The sequence below is a fragment of the Brassica rapa genome, chromosome A10, assembly GCF_000309985.2.
Source record: "Brassica rapa cultivar Chiifu-401-42 chromosome A10, CAAS_Brap_v3.01, whole genome shotgun sequence".
Lineage (NCBI taxonomy): Eukaryota > Viridiplantae > Streptophyta > Magnoliopsida > Brassicales > Brassicaceae > Brassica > Brassica rapa.
In genome coordinates this window covers 18,278,800-18,303,549 of record NC_024804.2, presented here as the reverse complement: position 1 = coordinate 18,303,549, position 24,750 = coordinate 18,278,800, and the positions used below count along the sequence as shown (strand labels likewise).

Sequence of the window (24,750 nt, the reverse complement as noted above, 5' to 3'; positions counted from 1 at the left end):
AACCGAAGATCGAATCGAATCAAACCGGAAACTACTTCTTAATTCTTACTATACGCCTCCACGTGGAGTGTTCCTCTTCACTCTCTCCCTCTTCTATTAGCTGGGCGAGGACGGTGTCGTTTGAGCTGTTGTTCACTTGTAAGCTTTGATCGGAGCTGTTCGTCTCTACTGCCTCGATCTCCGGCGACTAGCTAGCGATGGCGGTCTCAGCTTTCCGTGTCACGCAGTTACCACTTCTTCACCAATCTCAGGTAGAGCTTAAAATTGTCAAACGCCATTACTATCTCTGCTGAATCTCGATTATACTTTCGTTTCGCAGGTTACTGTTGCGAGAGCAGCAAGGTCTAAGAAGATGATCGGAAGCAGAATAAACTTAAAGGGTTTTGTTATCTCAGCTCAGTATTCACAAAGCCAAGACCTTTTCACTTCTCGCCTTCAAAGTATTTGAAATTTTACTACTTCTGTTTCTCATTGAACTCTTCTCTACTAGTTTGAAGGCTGTTAAGTTGATATCCATGTGCGTTTTGATTGCAGGTAGGATAGAGAACTTACCTAAACTAGTTGAGGATATTGTTCAGACATCGATTAACACTGGTCCACGTGGTGCGTTACGCCTTGTCCAAGGTGTTCAAGCCTTTTTAGGCGTTGGAGGAGAGTGGCTAAATGATCTCTCTAAAGTAACTCTTTTTCTTGGAACCCAAATATGTTTCAATTGCATACATTTCCTGTGATCTGAAGTTATGTTTCTTCTGGTGACAGTCTACAAGAGTGTCTGGTTCATTACCAACTGAAATGCAGCTTGGTCTACTCTCTCCTCTATATTTGAGGAAACTCTTTGAACGCATGGGAGCTACTTACATTAAGCTGGGGCAGGTAATTCATTATAGCTATTGTATCCTATGATGATGTCATGTAAGCTTAGGTATCGTATTGTTCTTTCTCAATTTAATTTCCCATTTAACAATCTTTTGAATTCGTAGTTTATAGCATCTGCGCCAACTTTGTTCCCACAAGAATACGTGGACGAGTTTCAGAACTGCTTCGACAAAGCTCCTCCTGTACCGTTTGAAGAAATTCGCAAAATCTTGCAAGAGGAGCTTGGGAGGCCCATTGAAAGCGTGTACGAATATGTTGACCCTGCACCACTTGCATCAGCCTCAATAGCACAAGTGTGTTCTTCTTCTACTTCCGCTTAAATTGAACGGTTATTCATTTTGTTCATTACTCATCTCATCATGACCAGGTCCATGGTGCAAGGCTTCGAGGCTCCCAAGAGGATGTTGTGATTAAGGTCTTGAAGCCTGGAATAGAAGATTTTTTAGTGGCAGATTTGAACTTTATCTACGTTGTTGCGCGTATATTTGAGTTCCTTAGTCCTGAGTTCAGCCGTACTTCACTGGTAAACTCTCTCAATTAGCTGTAGAGAAACACCACACCACTCCTCTTCTCTTAGTTTGCTAATTTACTCTCTAACAATATATCGTATTGATAGGTTGGTATTGTCAAGGACATTCGTGAGTCAATGCTTGAAGAAGTAGATTTCAACAAGGAGGCTAAAAACATTGAATCGTTCAAGAGATATCTTGAAACCATGGGGTTGTCAGGACAAGCTACTGCTCCAAGAGTGTATAAGCACTGCAGCAGCCGGCGGGTACTTACAATGGAGAGGCTATACGGAGTTCCTCTTACTGATCTAGATTCTATAAGTGCACTTGTTTCCAGTCCGGAAAACAGCCTTATTACTGCCCTTAATGTGTGGTAAGATCTTTGAAAAATTCACAGTTGAAAAATAAGATTAGCTCCTCTTAAGTTAACAGTAGCAGTTAGTGAGATGAACTTGGCGGTAAACATGCAGGTTTGGAAGTTTACTTTCTTGTGAAAGTTTCCATGCTGATGTACATGCAGGGAACTTATGGCTCTTGCGTGATGGCCGGATTGGGTTTCTTGATTTTGGTAAAATCATACTCTCTCCAGCCTAATTGCTGCAACATTTCTTTACATGTGGCTATTTGTTTATTTGTATTCACATATATTTTCAGGCATTGTTGGTCGGATATCACCAAAAACATGGGCTGCCATGGAAGTATTTTTAGCGTCCATTGCAACTGAAGAATATGAATCCATGGCCTCAGCTTTGATTCAAATGGGTGCCACAAATATAGATGTTGATGCCAAAGCTTTTGCAAGGGACTTGGAAAAAATGTTCTCTACTATTCAGGCAAGCATATTTACTCTTTAGCAGTTTTTGGAGTAAAAAGCTTAAATTAAAGATGATCCCTCTTTAGCCAGTTACATTGTTTAGAGGAATCACTGTAGTTTAAAAAAAAAAGAAGAAAAACTATGCCAGATGCCACTAATCTTATGGTGATATCAGATAAGTGAATCTCTTTTCTTGCAGGAACTAGATACAGAGATTGTAGTAGCTACAGGTTCAGGCAGAACTGCTGTTGCTGCTAACGTGGCTGTCGATGAGAGACAGATGAATGCTCTTTTCCTTGACCTGGTAAAGCACTAACTAGACGTAGCTGTTTTAGGATTGCATTCAGATGAAAAACAAGTTTTCTTTCTTTTTGTGTAGGTGCGGGTTAGTGAATCATATGGGCTGAAGTTCCCGAGGGAGTTTGCACTTCTAATGAAGCAGCTTCTGTATTTCGATCGGTACACAAGACTATTAGCCCCAAACATGAACATGCTGCAGGATCAGCGAATCTCTGTCGTATCCAACAGGAGGAAGAACCGATACAATGACAGCTTTAACTAAGATACATACTGATAATACTTCATTCTTATGTACAAGTGGTATAGTTATAGTAGATTGATAAAGCCAACTCAATATTGTTACAAATACTACATAATTATCTACAATATCTTGTGTGTATAATTTGCACAAATGTTATGGTTTCTCTACTTTAAACAGAAGTGCATAAATAAATCTTTTAAGTATACACAGATGTGAGAAAAAGAATGATAAACCAATGGCAAAATCTACAGAGAAGGAGGACGCTGAGAGGCTTTAAACACTTGGCTTACAGTAGAGTATCCCATTAGCCGATGAAGCGGAGAGCCTCTAGCTAGAGGCACCTCCTCTTCTTGAGCAGATGAGCTCAGCTTCTCTGGTTTTCTGGAAGGAGCTTTGTCTCTGGGAGATTCTGATGTTGTATTGCTACTCCTGTTAGCGTTTATGTCACGTTTTACTGCTGGAACTAAATGAGTTCTGGACTGAAGTGAGAATCTGAGAACAGTGGTGCATCTGCCGCATCTGAGGAGATGATACTTCCTCTTGAAGATGAGAAAGTCTACAGGAAGCTGTAGGCTCTCTGAACATTTGTAACAGCTAACGAAAGGGGCCCCACCTGCTGTTGGACGGATATGACGCTTGGCCACACGTTGTTGTCTCTCTTTTAAACGACGGGCTTGTATGTCATGGTGGTGGTGGCCGGCATGTCTATAACGCTGATGATCCTCCGCATCAGAGACTATCTCGTGGCTCCATCTTCTCGGATAATACGCAGGTGGTTGTTCCATTGGTGGCCTCTGTGGACTTGCAGGGTATGAACTGTAAGAACCTGAATACCAACCGGGATGGTTTCTTCTATCATTGGTCATCTCTCCTGAGAACCTACTTCCTTGGCCTCGACCTCTTGCCCTCGTGCTGTTGTGATACATATGGTTAACAACACTCTCGTATGAAGGCCTTTGAAGCGAGTGTGCACGTGAATAGCCATCAAACTCATCTTGCGATGGATATGAAGGGCTTACGCGTGTGTTGTATGGTTCTCTCGGATAGAGAGGCAAGTTAGGCCGAAGTTGTTCTGTCACATGTCTCCTCCCTTGTCTTCCAAGGCGTCCTCCTGGTCCCTCGAGTTGCAGAGACCTGTTCTGATACCGTTCCATGTATGTGGTTGGAGTTACATTGGACGGCCTCTTCTCATAGAAAGTGGATGAGGAGGAACTACCTCTTCTTTGCTCTTTCAAATTCTCAGGGTATCTCTGCATTTGGAATTTGACTGAGCTTATTTCCTGGAGAGCTTTCCATTGTTCGTTTTCATCTAGAAGTTCTTCTCTTTCGTCAGAGGAAGACTCACTCCCATCATAGGTAGAAGGAGTCTTGTTTGCAGGAAGATCATCTGTTGACTCCCTGTGACGGTTGAAAAAGTAATCATCTTCGTTTTGCTCCTCTTCAACCGGAGAAGACGAATTACTCGTTCTTGCATCCACCACATGACCAGCATTCGAGCTTCCTGAGCTAGTCCCCTCTCCCATAGCTTCTGCTACGGGTTTTACATCAGACTTGAATCTGCTGGAGTTGTCTTCACTTTCGTTCTTGTCAGAATCACTAGGTGAGTGTTCTTGGAGTTGGTTTTCATTCCCCTCCTCTCCAATAGAGTCACCGGGCTGCTTCTCAGTAGACTCCATGGATACATCCCTAGCCTTCTCATCAACTTGACCTGATGAACGACCTGTGGTTGGTGGAAGAACCGTGTCCTGCTCTGAGCTGATGGACACATTGTTGGTTTCAGGCTCACTGGCGTGAGCACCCTCTGCCTCTCCTGCACTTGGTGTAGTGTTTGGAGCAATGGTCCGTCTTTTAGCTGGAATCAAAGAAGGCAACAACCAAACAAGTTCAATAACTGAGAAGAGAGAAACCGTAAACAGACAAGTGGTCTGAGCTCAGACAATACAAGATAAACCTAAGGGAATCCAAACAGATGGAAAGCAATGACCTTGGAGGATGGCAGAACAGCCACCACACTGGTAAACAGGAACATCTTCGTCTTCCTGAAGAATCTTTAAGCACTTGGGGCATTTAACCAACCGGACTCTCTGACCAGACTTGCTCGCCATTGAATCTCAACTTGATGAGAGAGAGAGGGAGAGGGACAAGAACAAAGGTAAAAGATGGAAACTTTGTGAAATTCTTTAAACAGAAACTTGAGCGGAGACCAGAAGATAAAGGTCAACGCGGTATGATTTTAAATTATGATGAAGAGGAGAAAGAGAAAGAAGCATAAATTGAGTGGGTTTACGGATCCAGGTTGGGATGAAAAATGAGTGAGAGAGACGAAGCAGAAGCAAAAGATGTCAAGAAATCATTGATGAATCAAAGAAACAGCTCTTGTAACTCGAGAGAAGGTTAAGATTGTATAGAGAGAGAGAGGGAGAGAATAGAAATGGTGAGGGAGAGATATATATAGAGAGACAGAGAATTTCTTGTCGTGGGGGCGAAGTAGAGAAAGAAGAGAGACAAAAAAAAAGAAAGCCAAATCCTTGGAGAGGTTTTTGAACTTTTGGGATGTTCTGTTTCTTTCTCTCCTTTGAGAAAAGTCTCTCCCCTTTCCGTGTCTAGAAAGTTTTTTTTCTTTCTCTTCTCTAAAATGTATGGTGTAGTAATAATTCTATTATAGCCAAGTCAACAGACTCGTAAAAGAAAAAAAAACAGCCACGACTCGTTCCTTGACAAAAGCACAACCCCATTAAACAAAACCCATTTGTTGGTTCTTTATAAGAAGAAAAAAAAACTGGCTTAGTTGTAAGTTGTTGCAAGCATCTAAGACAGAGCTTTGATTAGAAGAAGCAGAAGAGAGAAGAAGTGAAGAAGATAGCGAAAAGAGTAATAAATGGTTTTCTTCACCTAATACTACTACATGGATAAAGGGGAGAGTTAATAAATGGGATGGCATTCAGACAAAAAAAAATGCAATGGCATTGTTGCTAACGTCGGCGCCTGCTTCATTTATGTTGGAAAGAGAAGTCTATCCCTTCCTTACATGCTTCTTCCTTCATCATCTATTACAGTGAATAATGACAAGTGATTAATGAACATAAGTTTTAAGGGGCTATTAACTCGAATTTTTTAAGGATTATTTATTTACATATAAGGTTAATGGTCGACAGACTCGGTCTTTTATCGTTTTGTGCTGTCTAGTTGCTACTTTATAGACACTCGTTTTGGCTTTGTGATTCCTAAGAAGTCAACCTTTGTTGTGGTGTCCTCCTATTTTGTGAGGTTTCAATATTTGTTTTCTCTGCGCAATCCAATGTCTATGCGGATATATTCTCAAAAAACAAATCAAATCAAAGCTCAGTACCATTCAAAAAGAAAGAAAAACTTCACAAATTGCATTTTTGTATTGACTCTAATAATTGGGACAGCTAGTATTATTACTTTTTATCGCAAATTGCTGCTATTACCTAAAACTCAAGACATGTACAATAATTATTATTTAAGAATAGTTTATTTTATATTGAAAACATGTTTTGATAATACTCCCTTCATTTTTTAATATAAATCGTTTTAAAGTTATACACATAGATTAAGAAATTCATTAGTTTTTTATATTTTCGAAACAAAAACATCATTAATTATTTACCTAACCACAATTCAACCAATAAAAAAATAAAAGATATATTATCATTGGTCAGACAACATTAATTATTAATAAATGTTGCATAGAAAACCGAAAACGATATATAATTTGGAACAAAATTTTTTTTCTAAAACGACTTATATTAAAAAACGGAGGGAATATATTTTTGTCTAACACGTCAATTAAGAAACCAATAAAAGTTTTTGGATAAAAAAAAACCCAATAAAAGTGCTTGCAGAATAAAATGCAAATAAAGTGAAATATGAAGGGCCCCATACTAACCTTTTTCTCTAGCTATCTTTAAATTATTATTTTTTTGTAAAAAGATATCTTTAAATTTGATTACCTGGTGTATCTAACTAATAAAGTTTGTCGCCAGCAGTCTTGCAAAGTCCAGTTTCACACATGCAATCACATTTACATTTTACAGCTTATATATTTTTTTTATTTTTTTTTGACGTCAAAAGGCTATTCTATATATATACTAGGGATTAACCCGGGCTACGCCCGGGATTTTTATTATTTTTCTAATTTAAGTTGTTAAATTATTTATATTTAAGGTATGATATATATTTATATAAATGTTAAGATGCATGTCATAATTAAAATTTATTTTTAAATTTTAACACGTTAAATTAACATATTTTTTACTATTTAAATATCTTTTTTGTAATATTGTTGGCTATCTAGTTATCATATTTAGCAAAACAATCCGTTGAGTGTTGAAATAAATGTTTTAGATATTTAATTAAACTGTAGAGTATTTTCGGATCGACCACATGCTCAACAATCGATCCATCCGTAAAAAGATGGTCGATCTCCTTGGCCAGGTAAGTACAATTTTAGCAAAAATATCTTTGATTTTCAAATATTAAGTATATAACTATTCTTTTGAATATTGTTTTTTTGAATTGTATTTTTTGATTAAATTATTGTATTATAATGTTTATGTAAATATTTTTTGATGTTTGAATTTGTGTTGTTCGTATACTTAACCTAGATGATATTGATGTTTAACAATTTATTGTTTTCTGGATATAGAAAATAATGATATATCAAAACATATCTAATACTTGTTAAATGATAGTATAATGTAAATTACTTCCATTATTTGAAAATAACCATTTGTTGTTTTTATTTTTGTTTTTAATCAGAAATTATTTTTATTTAAAAACATCATTCATATATAATATAATTGTTTAAGTTTGGAAGATTAATCTATATATATATATATTTATGTATATTTAAAAAACAAAAATTTAAGATATTATATATTGAGTAACTGAATAAAAGCTGAATTTCTTATCTTGAAAATCAAATATTTATAGTTTTGTCTTCATGTTATACTCACCAATCCATAATTGATATTTATAACTCAGTATGTTTTTTAAAAAACTTAGTTTTAAGTAATAAATAAATTTAATAAATTAAATTCATCCCCTATAATGTGCTGTAAACTATATTTAAAAACTCTCTAAAATTATATTTTAAGCATAATATTACTATTATTTAATTTAAGTTATTTTAAGCATAATATATGCTAAACCATCTTAAATTATATTTACAATAGGACCATCCTAAACCGGTTAATAAACCAAAAACAATACTAAACCAACATGAACGAATACCTGATTCGGCGAGGAATGAAGTGTTTCGGGATAAACGCTTGAATGGTTATTAACTGTAATGGTTTGATCATGAAAGAGTTAGTATGAATATTAACAATAAAATTATGGATTAGATTAATTTAAATTTGTAAGAATATCTTTGAGTCTAAGAAAAGCAATTCAATTCCCATGAATAAGTTTGGCTTTTGGAAGTTGCGGGTTTTCCAACAATGAATCCACCTAACAAAAAGTTTGTTGTTATAAAAAATCTCCTTCAAGGTCATTAAAGGTTTTTGGGAAGGCAAAATTTGATGGTGGAACCATTTTTTTGCTCGAGTGCTATGAAGTTTTTTTGATAGTGTGAGGTTGATGTTGATAGAATAATGAGTTTTATAGAGATTTTCTTGATGTAAAACTATATTTTTTTTGTTTAATGTGGTATTTTCATTTTTACATAATTTACTACCATTTTAAGATAGATGTCCATTTTATTTAATGTACTCCTTCCATTTTTTTGAAAACTGTGCATTTACTTATTATTGTATATATAATTCATATATTTATATATTTATAATATTTACTTATTATTTATTTTTCTATATATTTTGTATTTCTCTTTCTTATATTTTATATTTTGTTAATATCTATATTTTATATTTTAAGATATATGTTTAAATTTTAATGTATTTTTCCATTTTTAATGTAAAACGGCAATGTTTAATAGAAGAACTGGACAAATTGTCAAATAGTTATATTTATGTTTTTTTCTTTTTTTTATAAAATGGTAATGTTACATTATGGAGATAAACCGTTTTTTTTTGTGAAAAATGGTAATCTTACATATGTTTAATGTTGTTTTTCCATTTTTTATGTTGTATGTTTACATATTATTTTTAAAAATGTAAAATAGTAATCTTACATATGTTTAATGTAGTATTTCCATTTTTATGTTGTATGTTTACATATATTTATTATTTTTGAAATTATATATAATGTTTTTTGAATTTTTTTATAAAACGGTAATGTTACATTATGGAGATAAGCCGTCTTTTTTTCAAGTGAAAAATGGTAATCTTACATATGTTTAATGTAGTTTTTTCATTTTTTATGTTGTATGTTTAATTATGTTGTATGTTTAAATATTATTTATAATTTTCTAAATTAGTAATATTAAAATGTAAAACTATATTTTATGCCACGTGTCATCTTTCGGAAGAAGTTTTTTTTGCTTATGTGGACGCTCTATGGAGCCTCAAGGTTATAGAGCAAATTACATGAGTTCATGGGTGTATCTACGCCAATTACTCTATATTTAATGTAGTATTTTCATTTTTTATGTTGTATGTTTACATATTATTTATTATTTTCGAAATTATATATAATGTTTTTTTTTACAAAATAGTAATGTTACATTATGGAGATAAACAGTCTTTTTTTAGTGAAAAATGGTAATCTTACATATGTTTAATGTTGTTTTTCCATTTTTTATGTTGTATGTTTACATATTATTTTTTAAAATAAAAATGTAAAATAGTAATCTTACATATGTTTAATGTAGTATTTCCATTTTTATGTTGTATGTTTACATATATTTATTATTTTCGAAATTATATATAATATTTTTTGTTTTTTTTTATAAAATGGTAGTATTACAGTATGGAATTAAGCCGTCTTTTTTTTAAAGTGAAAAATGGTAATTTTACATATGTTCAATGTAGTTTTTCTATTTTTTATGTTGTATGTTTCATATTATTTATAATTTTTGAAAATTAGTAATATTAAAATGTAAAACTATATTTTATGCCACGTGTCATCTTTTTCGCTGATATGGACGCTCTATGGAGCCTCAAAAGGTCCATTTTATTGGTAATATTACATTATGGAGATAAGCCGTCTTTTTTTTTAAGTGAAAAATTGTAATTTTACATATGTTCAATGTAGTTTTTCTATTTTTTATGTTGTATGTTTCATATTATTTATAATTTTTGAAAATTAGTAATATTAAAATGTAAAACTATATTTTATGCCACGTGTCATCTTTCGGGAGAATTTTTTTCGCTGATGTGGACGCTCTATGGAGCTTCAAAAGGTCCCTTTTATTAGTAAGGATTACAGCTTATATATATATATGCTAATTGATATATAAATATATTTGCATGCGGATGCATAATTACGCACTCAAGCATATACATCGTTACACGGTGAGACAAAAAAAAAGAAGAAGCAATGGACCCTCTCGAACTTGTAATTTGGACATTTTTTTTTTTTTTTTTTATAAGTTAGAAACAAAGTCATGCAGACCATGACGAATCCTGATACAGTAATACTCATATCTTATTACAATAAATAAAATAAAATAATATTTGACCAACAAGCAAAAAAATTCAAAACGAGACTCTTTCAACTTTGTTTTGTCATATACCTTATTGGTTCCATTTTTATTTTTATTTTCGTTTCACCTTTTAACTGATGTAAATATTTCATTAATTTAATGTGAATATATATATATATATCAAAAAACAAAAAGAAGAAGAAAATATATAAATCAGTAACAAATGTCCATAATAATTCAGTCCTTGTGAAATGATTCAAAAACCTTTTTGTGGTCATTTCACATTAACTTGAACTCCTGCATTTGAGAGAGTCAACCAGAATTGAGATATTGGAGGATTAGGTTTGTGTTTGGCCTTTTGACTTTTTCTTCTCAAGGCTTTTAATTACTTAGGCTTTACGTCATTATGACATTAACTTATTAGAAGACTCCCTAGTCTACACAGAAAAAAATCCTGTAGATACCTCAGAATACATAAATGCGCGCACACATATATTAATGCATTTTCAGCTTAGATTTCTTAATAAATTGCAATTCTTATACATAAGAGAAGAAACACAATGACATCATCAATGTAACGAATGAGCAAATGAGAGAGCATTCAGTCCAACTCACACGACCATGACTTGCTTGTTATTTGTTCGAAAGGAACCGCATAAGCTGTCTGTATCCGGTTTTGTAATGATCCAACGAGAAACAAAGCTGTCTTATAGCCTTAGCTCTTCCACAGTGTTCTTGTCAGTTCCTGATTCAAACACAAGCCCGGTCTGCCTAGAGACCAGCTGGTTAAGTTGCTCCTCCATCTGCTTGAAATCGATGTCTCTTGATCTCATCTCTGCTTTTAGATTGTCTACTTCGCCACAAACTTCATCTTTCTCCGCCACTGACATGTCGTATCTCATCTTGTCGTTGTCAAAATCTTTGACCTTAGCTTCCAAGAAAGTCTGCTTCTCTAACAAACTCACCTCAAGCTCAGTCACTAGAGTTTCAAATTTGAGAGTGGAGTCAGAGAGCTGAGATTCCAAATCAACCACATGCATTTGCAGCTCGAGAGCTCGTCTTTTCTCACACTCAACTTCTGCATCGTTCATCTCTATCTCTCTCCGTGCAGTTTCAAGCTCAGCGCGTAGTGGTGACATACTTATATGTGTAGAATATTTCACTCTAGTTACTTCAAGTTTAATGAAACGACGTTACAAAGTGACATTATTTCAAATCAAAGAGAAACAGATGCATAGCAACACCATTCAATAAGACGCAAAAGTGCAATTGATCAAAGAGACATATAGTTCTAGAAACATAGTCTTTTTGTTTCTGAATCATTCAGAGACATTCGAAGTAGCCTCTGATGATGTTCTGTTCTGCTGAGACTGATCACTTCTCCTCACATCTTCAATCATCCTCGCAACCTCATCCATCTTCGGCCTCGACTCTGGATTCCTTGCCACACAAGCCAACGCAAGCTGAAGCATCTGAACCATTTCTTCTTCGATGTTCTGATACTTCAAGAGCTCGACGTCGAAAACCTCAGCAGTCCACTCCTCTCTCACCACAGACCGAACCCATCTCGGAAGGTCGATGACCACGCGCTCGTCCTCGAGACCAGGCTGAGTCAAAGGCGTCTTCCCGGTTAACATTTCGAGAATCACCACGCCGAAGCTGTAAACGTCTGATCTCTGGCTGACTCTCTTCGTCTCGATCACCTCTGGAGCGTTGTAACCGATGGTTCGCGGCGTGTAAGTCGGGAGGTTGAAGAGCGTGACTAGACACGTGTCGGAGAGACACGGCTCGAGGTCGTCTGTGAGAAGTATGTTTGAGGATTTGATGTCTCCGTGAACGAACTTCAACGAGTGTAGGTAAGAGATTGCTTTTGAAGTCCCTCTCGCTATCTTCATCCTCGTTTCCCAATCCACTCCTCTGTCTCCTCCTCTGTTTCCTGAAAAAAAAAAATCTTTTACGTGACCTACAAGCTTCAGATTACAAAAAAAAAGAAAATTAGGGTTTTACGACTCACCATGTATGATACCAAACAAGCTTCCTCTCGTCATGTACTTGTAAACCAAAAGTTTCTCGTCTTTCGAGTAGTAATAAGCGAGGAGAGGCACAAAGTTCTGATGCTGGTTGATCTTACCAACTACTTCTAGTTGCTGTTCGAATTCTTTCTTGCTCGCCACGACTTCTCTCAAACGTTTCACAACAACAGCAGTTGTGTCCTCAAGCACGGCCTTGTAAGCTGTACCGAAACTTCCTTTACCGAGAACTTCAGCAGAAGCTTTCAAAAGATCCTCTAAGTCGAAGTTATGGTTGCATCTCTCGAAGAAGAAGAGTTTGTTCTTCTCTGGATCTTGAACTCCGCTCCCAAAAGCCAACTCTGGTTTCTTGCTGTTCACTCCACCTATCTGTAGTCGCCCTCCTTCACCGCCTTGCTTCTCTCTCTTCGTCCTTTTCATCAGACAAACCAAGAACAGGACTCCGAGGAGAAGAACGGCCACAGAGCATCCTACTACGATAGCGATTATGTAAGCTTTACTCTGTCTCTTCTGAATAGGATGGAGATTCTCTGTCAAAGGTCTTGGCAATATTGAAGTAGAGGAACATGGAGAGAGAGGTGGGCCACATAGTAATGAGTTTCCGACGAAAGAATCTTCTGGAGAGTTCTTAAGACTCTCAGGGATGTGTCCACTCAAGTTATTATAGCTCAAGTTTACAACCTTTAAACTAGGGTTATCAAGAGAATCAATATGACCGTCAAAAGAGTTGTTTTGAAGGTACAGAACAGTGATCTGAGACAAGTTCCGGAGAGTGGAAGGAATGTTACCGGAGAAAGAGTTGTAAGACAAGTCCAAGACAAGAAGCTGCGTGGACGGCAAGGAATCAGTGAGTTGGCCGGATAAGTTGTTGTGTTGGAGATAAAGGTACTGAAGAGAAGGGAGTGAGAGGATATCAGAAGGCAAAGATCCAAAGAGAGAGTTGGATCTGAGGCTAAGGACTTTGAGAGCGTTTAGTTTGCCTAATGTGGCTGGAGGGATCGAGCCGTAGAGACCAACTCCTGGAAGACGGACAGCTACAACGCGGCTGGTGAGGTTGAAGGGTTCACATGTGATGCCTATCCATGAGGAGCAGAGAGAGAGGTTCTTGTTCCAGTTGAGTTTTGGTGGGTGTGGGACTGATGATGCAAAGCTGAGAAGGGCTTGTTCGTCTGATGCTAAATCAGCTGAAACCAAAACCAAGAAGAGGAAGAAGAAGGCCAAGGTGGTGTGAGAAGAAGTCATGGTTAAGCTTTTTTGGTTTACTTACTCCATCAGAGAAAGAGAGTAATGAGTTTCTTGTGTTAAGTTTGTTTTCATGTGGTAGAGACAGAGTTAAAAGAGAAAGTGAAAGCTCAAATAAGCTAAAGGAATCAATGATTAGTTGGTTTGAATCCATTGTTAAGTAAACATAATGGTTTTTATTCTTTTTATTTATATATAAGAAAAGCTGATTCAAATTCAAAATTAACTATGTAAAAAGAAAAATAAAAGCAAAGACACCGCAAACAAAGGAGGGGGGAAAGCAAAAGCATCCCATTTTTTGCCTCTTTAATTTGTTCTTTAAGAGACAAAAGACAATAGAAATTAAAGAATATATTGCTTTTACTTTTCTTTGCATCATGCACCATGCAAAACAAGAAAAGGGTTTGTGATCGATCTCAACGAATATTTCAATGAATGTTATTAAAATTTTAAAGCGAAAATATAACCAAATTTAGGCTTTGATGCTTATATTTGGCTAAATCAAAATTAATATAAAAGTTATCCAAAAGCATTAACCAAAAGATTAGGTTAATTGTGTTAGAGTTAAAGAAGATTACCCATCTACAAGACTTTTAACGATTAAAAGAGTAAAGTGTGAGTTTTGTATGGAGAGATAATTACCAAACCAACCACTGCAGTGGGGTCTCTCTATTTTAATTTAATCTTAAAAATTGCATTTAACAGAATTAGGTACACAAGAGTGAATCAAAGGTGGTAATATAGCACTGTGTGAGTGTGCCTAGAGTGTTGCTTTTCAAGTTCCTCCAATTCATAGATTGGTTTGGTCTAACTAAAATGAATAATGAGTGAGTGATGGACTGTAATAACTCCATGAAGATTGATTATGAAGTGACATTCACATAAGTACTATGGCTTTTGATGATTATTCACCTGTGCTATGATTGTGTTTTTTTTTTGTTACGGTTAAGTCAAATGATTTTGCATCAAACATCATCAATGCCAAACCTGTCTCCTTCAGATCTCTGGAAAGACTAAACTCACATGATCTGTTCCGAACTTGAGGACTAGCATAGACCATTAAGTGACATTTTACAAACAAACAGAAAAAGAAAAGCCAGAAGCAAAGAATCCACAGATATTATCACCGTGGGAAGATTGTTAAATCATACATAGTTGAGAACATACAGGTATTATCATGTGTCAAAACATTTGCTCCAATTTCTCCTGCTCCTTGACATGTTGCATTCGATTAATTGGAGATGCATTATGAACAAGTGAATCAATCACAAACAAGAGAAATGGAATTATGTACAGCCAAACAAGGAAGAAAGATGTCAAAATGGGTTGGAAGTCCGTTGGCCAAGCCCAACAAAGCCCATCATGAGCGGGTTTAAAAATCACAGTCTTAGCGGACCGAAACCAAGCTGAGCTGTAAGGGAATAAAAAACTTTGTGTACACGCAGACCGCATCTTCTCCACAGAAATGATGCTAATATTCTTGTTAAATATTGTTTGACTTCTACACGAAAGAAACGCCTTCTTCTTTACGAAATGTGTTTTTTTTCTCTAACATGCTATTTTACTAGTAGTATTTTATAACACACGGTTTCGTGTTACGTACTTAACTCACTCATTACATAATTGTGGTTGTTGACTTTATATTCTGTTTGTTGTTAAATGCTTGTTGGTTACTTAATAAGTGTCTGACCTATTCACATGTTAAAACAACAAACACATCTATACGATTTACCATCATGTGAAATCAGTGCCAATACGTTTACTTACTACCCAAACTAGTAGTGTCCGGATCAGTCTCTATCTAACCCTCTGCATTTTTAATACAAATGGAAAGAGTAGAAGTTATGGAAGGCCACGTGGTACATGTGGTGGATTGTGTGAACGCGTAACGTTATTTATACAAATCTAACCAATAATAATATATTACAAACACGCACAAAGGCTTTGTTGGTTACCATTCCTATCCATCCACGTCAACTCACACCACCACTAGTACCTCCTCTTCGTTTCTTATCCACCCACCTTCTTTTAAGCCTTTCAATGCATTTATAAAAGGCATCCGCTTCATTTCTATAAATATAATAATAAATAGCAACCCGTCAAAGAACTATTAAAAATAAATAAGTAAATGATTAACAAAACATTTGGTCACATTCATGAACTAGATTTTATTTTATTTGAGAGAAATAAAAAATGTAGTCATCTGTATCGTGTCCCAAACCATTTCACGTTTCACTGTACATAGTTAGGTGAAGAGCCGGTCAATTCGAAAAAATGCTTTTCTACCCTCTCTTTTACAATTTTTATTATGATGATAATGTCAGGGGGACCTCTCTCTCTCACTAACTCTCTTCATCTCTAGTCAATGCGTCCCTAAACCGAACATGACTCGAACCAAACCGGAACTGTACCGAAAGTCTCAAGAATGTAGTAGTAGTACTAGTAGTAGTAGAAGAACACAGAAAGTAACAAAACAGAAGAGTAAACAGTCTAGTCTGTCTGAAAGAAAAGTTGAGTTGTGTGGAATCTGCTCGTTTCTCCTCTGCTTGTTTATTTCACCAGAGATGATATTTGTGGTAGGTAATGTTGCATGTAATAATAATGTCTCTCTATTTACGACCGTTTGCCCAGTTCCTGTTGTTCATTCCAGGTCTCTTGAGTTGCGGTTTCTGAGCGTTACCTTGCTTTGGGATCGTCTCGAGTACTTGTATTGTTCTCTGCTTCTTGGCTGTTTGGCAACATCACACACATTTTCTTTCTTTATCAAAGTCTATTTTCTAGAATGTGTTGAAAACGAAAGGGAAAGTAACAAACCGTTCTCATGATGTTGGTAGCTCTCTTGAAGTTTCCTCTTTGCAAACTCAAACTTTGCGTCTGCGTCAAGACCTTTAAGTTTCTGCTTGGGACAAGAACAAAAGAACAGTCAATTATACATGTCCAAGATAAAAGACAAGAGGTTTGTTGCTACACTCACTTCTTGTGGAGGTCTTGCAAGTGGTTTCCTCCTTGGGATCATAGGCTTCTCGGACTTGTGAACAGATACCATTTCGTTCTTCATCCTTTGTTCTGTATTTGGCTTAAGAGGTCTCCTAGTCTCATCAGCATGTGATGATGGCTTGATAGATCTAAAAGGAGCGTCTTGTATCCTCGTTTGTGTTCCCTCAGGTCTTCTCTTGGCGACATTATGTGGTCTCCTTTCCTTTTCTCGGCTTGTGTTGTAGTCCCCAGAGTTACAAAGATCTGAAAACAAACATCCAAATTTAATCAAACCAAACTAAAACAAACAATAGTATATAGTATTTTTTTTAAAACTCACTTCCATCAAAGTCCAAGGAATCAAAGAAGTCTCCATTTAGCATTTCGAATCCGTTAGCTTCTGGTGTAAAGATATCAACATCATACGGAAGAGATGGAAACGCTTCTTCTTCTTCTTCATCTTCATCAACTACAGATGGATTTGCAGACTCTGGTGTACCTTCAGCACCTGTTTTTTTTTTGAACAAGAAATTAGAACCAAATACTTATGGATCTATTTCAAGAAACCAAGAAAATGTAAGACGTGAATCCTCATAAGACAGTAAAAAGCGCGATCATCATCGAAAAGCAAACTAGAGAGAGTAATTACCAGCTATTTCCTTTGTAGTGCTCACCCATTGATCAACAATCTCCTTCCACTCTCTACACAAACCCCATCAAAGAAACTCAATGCTACTATATTCACAATAACAAAGTGTCAATCTTTATGAAAGAATCAAAACTTCATACGCAATGAGAGTCTTTGCAAGCTGGCGAATCTTATCAGAACCATGTTTCCTCAATCCATTAACAGCCTTTCCGATCTCAGTACTCTGCGAGAGAACAATCTCATAATCAATCACTCAACTCCATACAAACCTCAACAAGCAACCAGAAACCAACCTTGAGGATATCCACATTCAAAGACATCAGCTTCAGCTTCCTTAGGGATTCAAGTATCACAGAGTGTGACTGCAGCACACAAACACAAAAGAACAAACAATCAAGCTTCCATTAAGACAGCAAATTTAGATTAAAAAAATAAAAAACAAAACCTCAACGTCTTTGTTGAGTAAGATCTCTTTAATCCTACAAACTTCCTTAGACACCATAGAAAACTCCTCAATCGCATCGCTCAAAGCCTCGGCTTCATCATCATAAGTATGATTGTTATCTCCTCTGCTGCTATTAGCTTTGCTCTCTTTACTCCCACCAGCTTCTTCGCCACCATCAACCGCCGCATCTCCAATATTATTAGCCTCCTCCTCCTCGCCGTCTCCTCCGGATGGGACAGATAGCTCCACGTGGTCGCAACCGGTGCAGCGATTGACTCTGCAGGAGAAGAGAAGCTCGGCGATTTTGTCTCTCCTCGATTTGAATCTGTTGGGGCAATCGGCGGCGGCGACCATGATGGCGTGATCGATGATCCCGAAGATGTCGGAATCTCCTCGCCGGAAGTACTCCCTCCAGCTGTCTAACGAAGCTGATGATGGCTTCATCGTTCTCGATCTTCGTCGATCCAGAGGAATCGGATTCTGTTTTTCTCAGGTGAATCTCAATGTAAAGTTAAGAACTTTCTCAGGTAATTGAGATGAAGAAGAAGATCCGATCTCAAAGTTCGGATTTTTTTTAATTCGGAAGCAAATAGAGAATCGAAAGGTTGAGACTTTGATGAAGATCAAACGAAAGTTTTGAATTTTTTTTTTTTCCCGAATCTGACAAAACTTTCCCGGAAAGGGGAAAATAGAAAATGCACCGAGAAACAGAGAGAGAGAGGAGGGGAAAACCAGAAACCAAGACAAGTCACAAAAACAGACAAAGACGAAACAGTTTTGGTTACGTTTTGTCTTAAAAACAAAGTGCTACTACGTTAAAAAAAAAAACAGATGTAGAATTCTATTCTACAAGAAAGCTTTTTTTTTTAATTTAGAGATTTTTTTTTTTAATTCTGTTATTCTACTACTACTACTCATCTTCTCGGAAGTGTCTTTGTATCTGTTTGGTAATAAGTTGGATTTTTATTTTTCTTTACGGCTTTCTCTTTTGACCCCCTCCCCTTGATCGGTCTCATTTGGCTTTTCATTTTTTTTTAAAGAATAAAATAAAATATTCATTCCATCTGTTCTCTTGCACATGCGTTGTATGAAGGACGAGGACACGAGTTAGTGTCGACAAGGTCAAACTATTCTACATTTTTCCACGTAACATTTATTGGTGTTACGTTGGAATATGTCAAAAGGTAAAACTTTTACCAACATTCTTTTATGTGTATACCGACTTTTAGAGGATTTTACATCAAGCTACTGACACAAATTAGTCAGTAAATCTAATTCAGAACAAATGATTTCATTGTTATATACTTTAAAAATTATATATTTTGATATCTAAAAACGTTATAGATCTAATAAGTTGGATCAATAATTCAAGATCAGATTATCATGTTCTTAAATGATTAGTCTATATGATAAATTCAAATTGATATACCTAATCCACTAACAACTTTTGTTTGGGGTTTGCAAGATATATAAGAAATTTCTTACATTTTCAATATTTTTAGAAAATCAATCATATTTTGGAAAATGTGAATGATTCCCACTAAAGCTCTTTCTCTTTTCCTTGTTGGAAAAGCTTAAAGAAAAAGAGGATGATGAAGGTTATGTTTCAATCAACTCGTCACGTCGACTTTTCCTAAATCATAAGGTTGTGTAACGTTTGTTGATAACAGAAACTTAATTTTAGAGACTTTACTGACAAAATTACTTATTTTACCTCTACTGAATACTGTGACATCGTTTGTTTACCATTATAAAACCGCAAATATTGTCAATTTTAAAAATCTGCGTTTCTACTTTCTATATGCAAGTTCTCTTTTATGGATGGAAGATATTTGGACTAGTATTTAGGTAAGAGTATGTGATCACTGATAATCAATCATAGAACCAAATCAATAAAGAGCATTTATTTATGTTGGTCAACAAAATCAACTAAATAGTAATAAATTTTAATTATTCGATTTTTATGCTATACGTGACAAAACGGAGTTGCACGGATTTGGGGCGGTGATATCACAGCCAATTACATAATTCAAGAGGGTAGATAGAGTCGCGTCCTTCATTCACCTTCAGACGCGTGAAAAACCTGCGACTTGTTTGATCTGATTGCTAACCTCACTTGCCTGTCACGCTCACCTTAATACGACAGACGTTGATTAGCCAACACGTCAGCAGATATAGTGGCTGCTTTACGGGATTTCGGCGGACCCCACTGTAATTGGTGCGTGTTTTGTGTGGATGAGGAGATAACACAATAATAATAATTCATCTACCACGAACGGTGTCAATTGTCATTACCAAACCTAATAAAATGCAATCAATAATGAGTATATATATTTCATGTATTAACTTTATACAGTCCAAAATAACATACCATTATCAAATCATTTAACCAATTTACTTGTATGCACTTTATTGTTATCGTTACGGCTAGCGCAAAACTGAGGTGAAATATTCATATTTTATGCTGTTAAAAGTACTAACGAAAGGGTTACCTGTTGCTAATCCATAACTTGGTACCCTACTACGCTTATAGTGTAATGATGGAATCATTAAGTTGGATTGAAAAAAACACTACCACTAGTACAATAATGTGTATATTAATTCACAAACATCAAAATGTGGATAGTACTACTAATAATGTCTCAAATAGTATTAAAGACAACATTTTCTACGTGTGTGCTTGCATTCATCCGTTTGTTAGCTCAAAGCAGCTCGTGTGCATCAGCAACGCTCCCATGCTTTATGCATATTGACAAGCTATTTGCGAGACAGCATATAGTAAAGAGTTAATAGTAATATACAAATTGGTATTAAACCCTTAAAGTTATTAGTTTTATGCCATCTTTTTCAACTTGCGCCAGAGAGAAAACTTTAAACAGTGATTCTATTAAAATTAATTACGTGTCTAGAAAATATTGTTCGTTTAGTTTAGAATACTAGTACAATCTCTTACCACTCTAGTCTAAACTATGACCGGCCTGTAACAACACCAACCGATAGATGATATGATTAATTTTTAATGTTTGCATAGTTGACTATTCGTTTATGTAACTTTTACAATGAGTAAATGTCCCCCCTTCGTATTTGACGCCGTTTGATATCTGCTAAAGATTAAAAGTCCTTTTTATAAACGGTGTGTTGACTTTTTCAAGATTGAAAACGAGAAGTGTGTTGACGTCAAGTAAAACATGTTAGGTGAAGAGAGAATACTCCTCATAATAAGGTATCTAACGCCCACCTAAATTTTAACTAATTATACAAACAATACTATGACAGCAACAAACTCAAGTTATTACGCTTAAACAAGTTACGCTTAAGCAAGAAAGTCAATCATCATATTATAAGGCATAAGCAAACAAAAATTGAACTGAATCAAATTGGACAGAACTGAACCAAACGTGAAAAAAACTGGAATGTCTACTTATGCATAACATAAAATGTTTCGAGTGAAACATTCCATTTGATGATTATGTTTTTGATCTGAAACATTACTTAGGTTGGAGTACCATTTTAATCACAGATTCATACAGTGCTACTATGTTTACTTGTGCATGTCAGACAAATAACAACAGTAATATTGGTGGCGGTTGGTTTAGGTACAAATATTATGTACAAGCAAACCCTTAATTAAACTAACCGAGTCTGAAACATCCGTTAGCTATATGCTGCAGCTAATGTATCCTTAAGAGGGAACATGAGAAAAAAAAAAACGGTAAAACTCTGATGTAACGGGAAAAATCTAAGGCATTATTTTAGAGTTCAGAGAGACATGAGAGCGACCACGTCTTCAATGTTAACCTCTCTTTGATCTTTCCCACGCCTTCTTTTAAAAGCTTCATTAGCAAGATTCTTCTTCTTCTGCTGAAGCTCAAGGACCCTCTCTTCGATACTGTTCCTCGCAATCATCCTAATCATTTTAACCTCCTGTTTCTGCCCAATCCTATGAATCCTGTCCATGGCCTGTTCTTCAACCGCAGGGTTCCACCACGGCTCGAACAGGTAAACCCTCGAAGCTGCAGTTAGGTTTATGCCAGCACCAGAAGCCTTGAGGCTGGCAAGCAACACCACAGGTCCGGTTAACTCCGGTTTACCAAAGTCTTTAATGACTTGAGTCCGTTTCTTCACAGTCATTGCCCCATCCAAGCGTAAGACGGTGAAACCCGCAGCTTTCAGCGGGGTTTCTAGTAGAAGAAGCATCTTCTTGAACTGAGAGAACACAACAGACTTCGTGTTGGGGTTCTCTTGTCTTGACGCCATGAGAAGTGATAGTAATGCCGTGACCTTTGAGGATTTGGTTGAAGGTTTGGTCTCTCCTCCGTCGTTATCTGGAGCTTCAGGAGGAGGAGGAGCGTTGAAGAGATCTGATTGGGTTAGAGAGCCACGGCAAAGAGGGCAAGAAGGTTTAGTTCTTTGAAGGGTTTGGAGAATGCAGGACCTGCAAAAGATGTGAGCACATCGAGTGATGATGATGTCTCTCGGTGGAGAAATGCAAATCGGACAGTCAAAATCTTCGCCGTCTTGCAATATAGCAACAAGTTTTTGCAGCAGCTCTGGCTGATCAGTCACATCTGTTTCACAAACACACACAAATAAGTTTTAACCTTTGCAGCCACAAGCAATAACAACATGCAACTGTTCTGTTTTTTTTGTTTTTACCTTCTATAGATGTTAAAGTGGTCAAAGATCTTAGTTCAGGAGGGCATAGAGAAATGTCGTCACAAAGCTGTCTAAGCCGTAAGATTATACTCAAAACCGTTGAGTAGTTTCTCATCAAGCTTCCATTGTTTATGAGATTCTGCACAACACCTTTGGCTTCTCCTTCCATGTGATCATATAACTGACGTTCTTCCGGAGAAAGATCAACATAACAAGTCCCAACAGTCTTAGGTGGCAAACCAATCGAACTCTTCTCCTTCGTTCTCCTCAACGAGATTGTCGCCATTAAGACCTGAAAACTTATAATAAATAACTTCCACCATACAATGAAACATAGAGTAGACATAGATGTGAATAATTGAACATTGTCTTTACCTGTAAACGTGAGAGCCCACTCTTATTCCCTTGACCAAGCGGGCGTTGAATCAAGCTTTGCCAATAACTCTTTATCGAAAACGGCTCAAACCGGAGAAACGCCATCAGAGAGTACAAATCAAACGAACCATTCTGAATAGGAGTTCCTGTGACAGCCCATCTCCTAGAAGCCTTCAGATTACAAACCGCCTTGCTCTGCTGAGCGTTCGCGTTCTTAATAGTGTGTGCCTCATCCAAAACTATTCTCAGCCATTCCATCTTCTTAACAGGAGAATCTTCCCAAGGTTCCTCAAGAGCCAAAGTGCTGTAAGTAGTCAACACTATATCATACTTCATAAGCTCGTTAACATCGTCTGTCCTCTCGCCTCCATGATACATATACACCTTCAAGCATCCAGCTACAGTGTGCTCTTCTAGCTGCGTGATCCACGCTGAGAACACAGAAGGTGGACAAACAATCAACGTCGTCTTCTGAGACTTAACCTTCTTCCTCGCTCCTCCACTCTCACTGCTCTTCCCTCTCCCTCTCTTCCTACCCTTCTTCTCTCCAACATCAAAAGTCTCCTCCGTACTGGTGGATGCATCATCACCGTATCTATCGAAAGCTATCAACGAAAGTAACGTAAGAGTCTTCCCCAACCCCATATCATCAGCAAACACACCTCCACGCAAAGCCTCAGGCCTTTTATCAGTACGGTAATTCGTCAAAACGTTAACAAAGTCTCCACCTTTCTCCTCCCAAAACGGAGGAAGCTCACCATCCTTCTCCCTATTCAACAACCAACCCAAACCTTCCTTCTGATGAGCGAAAAGCTCAGACTTTATCACCTCCCTAGGCGCCTCAACCTCAACCATCTTCTCCTTTTGCTTCACATTCTCATCAACAAGCTTAAAAATCTTATCCACACTCTTCTTCTCCCCACCACCACCCATCCGCTCCTTAACCACAACAGCCTCAGACAACCCAAAGGAAGTGTCCGAATCCGAAATCAACACCAGCCCGGCCCTCGAAATCGCCGATTTAACATCCGCCGTCTCCTCCAGCTTCGCAAAGACGTGAACTTGGCAGGGGATTCTGAACCTATTGGCTGTGGAGCGAGTGTTGGGCACGATGCCTTCGACGAGGATCTTCCCGGAGTCTATCAGAGGCGAGAGGACGGCGGCGACGGCGCGCTCGATGTGGCCCACTTGGAGGGATCGCGTGTTGAGGACTCTGATTGCGTTCTCGTCGTAGAGATTCGAAGGCTCTCGGACGAGGCCGACTAACTCTCGGCCGTTGATTCGCCCCGAGTAGTACTTTAGCCCTACGATGTTCGCGATGATGAATCCCACCATGTATCGCTCTGAGTTTTCGTCCTGAGATTGCTGCGAGGGCTCCGCGGAGGAGGGGGAGTCGTCTTCGTTCGCCATGGGAGAGGAAGAGAAGTGGAGAAGCAACCTAGACATTGTGAATTGTGACTGTAAATGGAGAGGAGAGGAGAGGATACTCGAAAGTTTTTAAAAACCGCCTCTTTTTTCGAAAATTGGGGTTTTGACCTTATAACCCTGAAAAGTTTATATATTTTGGATTGTACCTCAAAGTCTTGTAAATAGATTGATACACCCCCAAGTCAGTGTTGTAAAGAGTAAAACGGTGATAGAATTAGTAATCACATGTGTAAGTTGTTTTTTTTTTTTTTTGTATATTTAATTCGATTTAGACAGTAGTAAACTAGTAATTACAGATGAAGCCAATATCCAACTTCATTATACTTTTCAAGTTAACAAATTCAGAATTCTTGTATTTCAGATTGTACCTCAAAGTCTTGGAAATACATTTATACACCCAAATCGATCACGTAAGTGTGAGTTTTTTTTTTTACAGTTACTTTGATTCATACACAACACAGGTAATGCAGCCAGTGAGTCAGTGACCAACCTTGATATACTTTTTCAAGTCAACATTTTTGGATTAGATATAATATATGGATGGTGCTGGAAAACAAAGGTGGTCATTTAATAAAATCAAAACGGAATTGAAAACAAATTAGCAATAACCCATAGGTTTTAGAAATTATTTAAAGCACAACA

The 24,750-nt window shown here is 36.9% G+C and overlaps 6 protein-coding genes across 6 annotated transcripts; 1 reads left to right on the top strand and 5 right to left on the bottom strand.

Moving 5' to 3' along the window:
* Window positions 1-16: 16 nt before the first annotated feature.
* On the top strand, window positions 17-2,945 carry LOC103846871 (uncharacterized aarF domain-containing protein kinase At5g05200, chloroplastic). The gene is made up of 11 exons (XM_009123878.3): window positions 17-251; window positions 320-440; window positions 535-677; window positions 760-873; window positions 981-1,169; window positions 1,244-1,399; window positions 1,493-1,758; window positions 1,856-1,953; window positions 2,040-2,218; window positions 2,399-2,503; window positions 2,579-2,945. Exons 1-11 carry the CDS (start codon window positions 198-200, stop codon window positions 2,759-2,761), a joined length of 1,608 nt encoding a protein of 535 aa, XP_009122126.1. The 5' UTR covers window positions 17-197; the 3' UTR covers window positions 2,762-2,945.
* Window positions 2,820-6,922, bottom strand: LOC103846872 (protein ENHANCED DISEASE RESISTANCE 4). Its single transcript, XM_009123879.3, has 2 exons — window positions 4,725-6,922; window positions 2,820-4,592 (listed from the first exon to the last, which is right to left on the bottom strand). The coding sequence occupies exons 1-2, from the start codon at window positions 4,843-4,845 to the stop codon at window positions 2,986-2,988; spliced, it is 1,728 nt and encodes a 575-aa protein (XP_009122127.1). The 5' UTR covers window positions 4,846-6,922; the 3' UTR covers window positions 2,820-2,985.
* A 4,092-nt stretch (window positions 6,923-11,014) lies between these two features.
* LOC103847562 lies at window positions 11,015-11,446 on the bottom strand. The gene has a single exon (XM_009124655.1). It carries the CDS (start codon window positions 11,444-11,446, stop codon window positions 11,015-11,017), a length of 432 nt encoding a protein of 143 aa, XP_009122903.1.
* Window positions 11,447-11,453: 7 nt separating this feature from the next.
* On the bottom strand, window positions 11,454-15,851 carry LOC103846870 (probable leucine-rich repeat receptor-like protein kinase At5g05160). Its single transcript, XM_009123877.3, has 2 exons — window positions 12,322-15,851; window positions 11,454-12,243 (listed from the first exon to the last, which is right to left on the bottom strand). Exons 1-2 carry the CDS (start codon window positions 13,577-13,579, stop codon window positions 11,627-11,629), a joined length of 1,875 nt encoding a protein of 624 aa, XP_009122125.1. The 5' UTR covers window positions 13,580-15,851; the 3' UTR covers window positions 11,454-11,626.
* Window positions 15,852-15,994: 143 nt separating this feature from the next.
* LOC103846869 (probable mediator of RNA polymerase II transcription subunit 26b) lies at window positions 15,995-18,407 on the bottom strand. Its single transcript, XM_009123876.3, has 8 exons — window positions 17,650-18,407; window positions 17,498-17,566; window positions 17,345-17,427; window positions 17,205-17,257; window positions 16,896-17,063; window positions 16,554-16,819; window positions 16,394-16,475; window positions 15,995-16,307 (listed from the first exon to the last, which is right to left on the bottom strand). The coding sequence occupies exons 1-8, from the start codon at window positions 18,091-18,093 to the stop codon at window positions 16,189-16,191; spliced, it is 1,284 nt and encodes a 427-aa protein (XP_009122124.1). The 5' UTR covers window positions 18,094-18,407; the 3' UTR covers window positions 15,995-16,188.
* Window positions 18,304-24,142, bottom strand: LOC103846868 (putative SWI/SNF-related matrix-associated actin-dependent regulator of chromatin subfamily A member 3-like 1). The gene is made up of 3 exons (XM_009123875.3): window positions 22,681-24,142; window positions 22,306-22,597; window positions 18,304-22,217 (listed from the first exon to the last, which is right to left on the bottom strand). Exons 1-3 carry the CDS (start codon window positions 24,124-24,126, stop codon window positions 21,409-21,411), a joined length of 2,547 nt encoding a protein of 848 aa, XP_009122123.1. The 5' UTR covers window positions 24,127-24,142; the 3' UTR covers window positions 18,304-21,408.
* Window positions 24,143-24,750: the final 608 nt, after the last annotated feature.

Bases quoted from the DNA above. Each gene is read 5' to 3' on its own strand.
- LOC103847562 (XM_009124655.1), bottom strand. From the start codon at position 11,446: ATGTCACCACTACGCGCTGAGCTTGAAACTGCACGGAGAGAGATAGAG.
- LOC103846871 (XM_009123878.3), top strand. From the start codon at position 198: ATGGCGGTCTCAGCTTTCCGTGTCACGCAGTTACCACTTCTTCACCAA. The intron at 1,170-1,243 runs GTGTGTTCTTCT...CATCATGACCAG, and splicing joins CATCAGCCTCAATAGCACAA to GTCCATGGTGCAAGGCTTCG. The intron at 1,954-2,039 runs GTAAAATCATAC...ATATATTTTCAG, and splicing joins GATTGGGTTTCTTGATTTTG to GCATTGTTGGTCGGATATCA.
- LOC103846869 (XM_009123876.3), bottom strand. From the start codon at position 18,093: ATGAAGCCATCATCAGCTTCGTTAGACAGCTGGAGGGAGTACTTCCGG. The intron at 16,476-16,553 runs GTGAGTGTAGCA...TGTCCCAAGCAG, and splicing joins TTGCAAGACCTCCACAAGAA to AAACTTAAAGGTCTTGACGC. The intron at 16,308-16,393 runs GTTTGTTACTTT...GTTGCCAAACAG, and splicing joins CTACCAACATCATGAGAACG to CCAAGAAGCAGAGAACAATA.
- LOC103846868 (XM_009123875.3), bottom strand. From the start codon at position 24,126: ATGTCTAGGTTGCTTCTCCACTTCTCTTCCTCTCCCATGGCGAACGAA. The intron at 22,598-22,680 runs GTAAAGACAATG...ATAAGTTTTCAG, and splicing joins GTGGGCTCTCACGTTTACAG to GTCTTAATGGCGACAATCTC. The intron at 22,218-22,305 runs GTAAAAACAAAA...TTTGTGAAACAG, and splicing joins CACTTTAACATCTATAGAAG to ATGTGACTGATCAGCCAGAG.
- LOC103846872 (XM_009123879.3), bottom strand. From the start codon at position 4,845: ATGGCGAGCAAGTCTGGTCAGAGAGTCCGGTTGGTTAAATGCCCCAAG. The intron at 4,593-4,724 runs GTCATTGCTTTC...CTTTGATTCCAG, and splicing joins CTGTTCTGCCATCCTCCAAG to CTAAAAGACGGACCATTGCT.
- LOC103846870 (XM_009123877.3), bottom strand. From the start codon at position 13,579: ATGACTTCTTCTCACACCACCTTGGCCTTCTTCTTCCTCTTCTTGGTT. The intron at 12,244-12,321 runs GTGAGTCGTAAA...TTTTTTTTTCAG, and splicing joins CTTGTTTGGTATCATACATG to GAAACAGAGGAGGAGACAGA.